This window comes from Hakea prostrata, chromosome 2 (genome assembly GCF_041222555.1).
Source record: "Hakea prostrata isolate BN-2017 chromosome 2, UWA_Hpros_2, whole genome shotgun sequence".
In the NCBI taxonomy this organism is placed as follows: domain Eukaryota; kingdom Viridiplantae; phylum Streptophyta; class Magnoliopsida; order Proteales; family Proteaceae; genus Hakea; species Hakea prostrata.
The window spans coordinates 53,317,999-53,322,484 of NC_142601.1; the positions used below are offsets into that span (position 1 = coordinate 53,317,999).

General features: G+C 37.2%; 1 protein-coding gene across 1 annotated transcript; it reads left to right on the forward strand.

Annotated features, from left to right (window-relative positions):
- Positions 1–3,029: 3,029 nt before the first annotated feature.
- On the forward strand, positions 3,030–3,840 carry LOC149024871 (protein MOTHER of FT and TFL1 homolog 1-like). The gene is made up of 4 exons (XM_089143011.1): positions 3,030–3,224; positions 3,324–3,385; positions 3,489–3,529; positions 3,614–3,840. Exons 1-4 carry the CDS (start codon positions 3,030–3,032, stop codon positions 3,838–3,840), a joined length of 525 nt encoding a protein of 174 aa, XP_088999137.1.
- The last annotated feature ends 646 nt before the right edge of the window (positions 3,841–4,486 follow it).

Genomic DNA, 4,486 nt, shown 5'->3' on the forward strand with positions numbered 1-4,486 from the left:
CCACAAATGAAACTTCCACGTCACTATTTACCCCACTTTTTTTTATAGAGACACCTCAAAATGTACAGCCAAAAGTACGTACACATACACCCCAAGAATACATCAAATTGTCGGAGATACCTAAAATGTCTCTTAAATTTGTACAATGATAGGAATTTCGTTAAGTCATGATTAGATAATCTTATAATTTTTAAATTACCCTTAATGTCTCGTCACTTTACAATATTGCTTTTAACCTACGATATATGCTGTCTAGGGTTTATATTATACTGTCTGCTAGGGTTTATATTAAATCAAAATAAATAAAAAGTTTTTTCATTTCTTAGTTCTTTCTCTCTCCCCCCTATGGTCTTCTCTTCTTCTTTACTTTGCCAAAACCAAATTCAGATTGAGTGTCTCTTTATTTTTGAAGGATAACGAAAGATATAAAGGAATGCATTTTAGGGCGCAAATGAAAAAAATCTCATGGTACATGGATTCTTGACATAGTGCTGCCAACATCGATGATGACTCCCAACCCATTCCGTCTAGATTCACTGAATTTGAGGATTGATGCACTCGACGATCAATCCAAAAAAGATAGAAAAGAAAAGGAAAAGTCAACAGAGCGGCGAGAATCACCAATTTGTCACTGGACTGTGAACAAGTGATTTGTGATGTTTTTGGATTTGGAGTTGCAAATGAACTAATGAAGAGCAGGAATGCATGTAGGGTGGAGTTGCATTCTGTGAGGAGGAATGTAGGCCACCAGAACTATAAATTGGAGGTTCAAGTAATCCATTACAATTTCTTTTGGTAAGAGATGAATTTATTTAAAGAGGAAACCTCTATAGAAAGTACAATGTGGATGATCAACAAAACAAATGCCAAACAATACAAATATGAGCTAATGTGGAGAGAAAAGAAGACTGTGAGACGGCAGCTTCAGGCACCAATCCATCTGCAACATAATTTGCTTCTCTTAGAGTATGAGCAAATTTGGATTGATGAATTTGGCTCAAAATATTTCTAATATCCTCAATGATGGACTTGATCCACCAAGGCACAGTTGTAGCTTTATGCTGGAGAATGGTGATAATTCATAGGTTATCACTTCAACAATTACCTTAGAAAGGTTTTCTTGAATAGCCCAGTAAAGGGCTTTCCTTATAGCAAAAGCTTCTGCTATCAGAGCAATATTAGAACCTCATTCTTCAAAGAAAGCAATATGTTGAGCTGACTTCGCTTGTGCTCCATGAATCTTCTCATTGAAGGCTTTCCAAATGAGCCATAGAGCATTGACAAAAATATTGAACGAGTTGAAACTACTGCGCTGGATTTTCTTAGAAGCTTTGAGAAAGTTTTGAATGATCACTTGAATGGAGATGTCCAAAGTCATATTGAATCCTAATAGATTCCAAGTTCTCCTGCTTAAAGAGCAAAGCAGAAAAATATGATCGAAATCTGCTGTGGGAGCTTCGCAAATAGCACAGTTCACTGGGATATTGTAGCCTTTTTGTGCTAGAACAGCAGGTATTGGAAGTTTGCCTAACAGAATTTTCCATAGAAAAATATGAATCCGAGGGTATATTGTAGCCATGCTACTGGCATCAGAATGAGAGGTAGAGAAGGAATCCACCGGTCATCCCAAGGATGAATAGTTCTGCCGTTACCTACTACCATAAAATTGTCATCCTTCATGAAATCTCACGCCATTAAGACAGATTTCTTTCCCCATGAGGCATTGACTTTAATAGATGTATTTTTAAAAGTATCATGCTTCAGATATTTCTATTTCATGAGCCTACCCGAAAGTGAAGGGGGATGGATGAGGATCAACACAAAGGAAATCTGAGCCTAAAATGCTCTCAGATTTCACAATAAAATTTGTTCTGAAACTGTAAAATTGTTCATGAAACTCGTATAATCTCTACAGCTCTAGGGTCTGTTTGGTTACATGGGTCTAGAGATTTCAAATATCTAGAGATTTCAAATTTATGGAGTCATAATTTATAAAATTACATGTTTGGTTGTGGAATGAAATTTGTGGATTTATCCTAAAAAACTATTTCATCGACGTGATTTTTGTGAATGTACAAATGTATAGCTTTTTTGAAATATTTGGATTTCACCCCTTACCCATAAATCTACAAACTCACGTTTTTAGTGTCAAAAGGTGAATTTCTAGATTTCATGAATCTAGAGATTTTTACAACCAAACGGGTATAATTCTCAAAATCATGAATCTAGAGATTTCAAATCTTTAGATTCATGTAACCAAACATGCCCTTTAAAATCATTTCCACTTCATTATCACAAAATTATTTAAGGGAAATTTAGGAATTATATGATTATCTAATTCCGATTTAATTGAATTTGAACCATTATGTAAATTTAAGAGATACTTTTGAACGTGTCAATTTGATATATTCTTGAGGTGTCTTGTATTTTTTGCTATACATTTTACACTGTTCCTGAATTTTTTTTTTTTTAAATGCTATTCAAAAATAGGGGGAGTTTTATCTTTTTGTCCCAGAGAAAATCTTGAGATGCAATTTATTTCTAACCCAAATTAAATCTGGCGAAACCGATTTTGCAACGGATGAGGAAAGCTGCTCCACCTTAACCGAGAGTTGCATGGCCGTGGTGCCGAAGGTATGAGGAAGCTAAAAATCTGTACTTTTAAAAAATAACTTTACTTTTGAAAAGAGGTGTAACATTAACCATCTAATGATCTAAACACAATCGTGCATCATGCCCCATTTTACAAAACCCTCTCTACTTCATTTTTGAGGCGCAAATTGCCAAAAGAGGAGTGAGAGCTAGAGAGCTGGAATTTTCTCGTGACGAAGATGAACATGTGGAATTCCCCACTGGGTTTCTACTTTTTTTGGCTTCTGCATGCCGAACGTCACAACCCATTCCTCATAATCATCCTTCTGATCCTATAAAATCCCCCCACTTCACTCTCCTCTTCCCCGCAGTCACAACTTTCTTACTCTCTCATTCTCTCTTTCTCTCAGTGCTTGTTCTTGTCTTCCTGATCAACCATGTCTAATTCTGTGAGACCCCTTGTTCTCAGTGGAGTGATAGGTGATGTGGTCGACAATTTTGAGCCTTCTGTACCCATATCTGTGAGATACGGGAATAAAGATGTCAGCAATGCCTATGAGTTCAAGCCTTCCATTGCCATTGATGCTCCAACAGTTCGGATCGGCGGCAATCCTCACGATCGTTTCACTCTGGTTTACTAGTCGTTTTGTTTGTCTCATTTAATAAACTTTCCTCAATCTTTTCTTTTTCTTGTTCATCTCTTCCATAACGCATGCTGTGAATTGGTGCAGGTGATGACAGATCCGGATGCACCAAGCCCCAACAACCCCACCATGCGTGAACTGGTCCACTGGTATTAACCATTGCACCCATTGCATTACTCTCTCTCTCTCTCTCTCCCTTTCTGTGCCTGTCTAGTTATTCTCATTCTAATGTTTTCTCAATTGTGGTTGCAGGATCGTGGTGAACATTCCTGGAGGCACAAGCCCAGAAAACGGTATCTCTCTCTCTCTCTTTCAGAATATACATTTTAATTAGTTAATGCAGCTAACCAGGTTCAATATTCATTGCCCATTGGCAGGGGAGGTGGTGTTACCATACATAAGTCCACGCCCGCATTTGGGCATACACAGATTTGCTTTTCTTCTGTTTCAGCAACCGCATGCATTCAACCGTGTTGATCAACCCCAAGTACATAATTTTGTCACTAGGAATTTTGCCAACTCTTTGGGGCTTGGGCTGCCGGTGGCAGCTGTGCATTTCAACGCCAGAAAGGAGCCAAACTACCAACGCTCCCGTCGTCAATAGATATAGTGGTTGCAACATGGAGAGAGCTAGAAGGGCTTGCTATTTGGGTTTCTTTCATATTCTTGGGAAGCTCTACCGAAGTTTAAATATCTTGTTCTTGTTGTTTGTTCAGTTTTGGATGTAAATGTAGCACCTCCCCTTTATAGAGTGAAATAGTGCAGATTCAAGCTCTGCTCTTTAATGTCTGAGATTTGCTAAGGGCCTGCTTGGTTACTTGAGTCTGGAGATTTAAAAAATTTAAAGATTTCAAATCTAGAGATTTTTATGGAGTCATGGTTCATAAAATTAACTGTTTGGTTAGCGCCTAAATCTTTGGAATGAAAATTTTAGATTCATCCTTAAAAAAAAATCTATGGAGTCATAGTTCAAATGTTTAACGCTTTAATAGTAAGAGCGAAATCTCACCTCATACCCATAAATCTACATATTCACGTTTTTAGTGTAAAAAGGTAAATTCCTAGATTTCATGAATCCAGTGACTCACACAACCAATCAGGTATAAATTCTCCCATTTGTAAATCTAGAGATTTCAAATCTCATGATTCATGTAACCAAAATAGGCCCTAAGAGTATGAATGCAATCCAACATTCTCACTAGAAATCAAGGACCTCTCACCCAAAAAATAAAATGCAAATGAAAGAAAAA

Excerpts from the sequence above, each read along its gene's own strand:
- LOC149024871 (XM_089143011.1), top strand. The coding sequence starts at position 3,030 with ATGTCTAATTCTGTGAGACCCCTTGTTCTCAGTGGAGTGATAGGTGAT. Across the intron at positions 3,386-3,488 it reads ATGCGTGAACTGGTCCACTG|GATCGTGGTGAACATTCCTG; the intron begins GTATTAACCATT and ends TTGTGGTTGCAG. Across the intron at positions 3,530-3,613 it reads AGGCACAAGCCCAGAAAACG|GGGAGGTGGTGTTACCATAC; the intron begins GTATCTCTCTCT and ends GCCCATTGGCAG.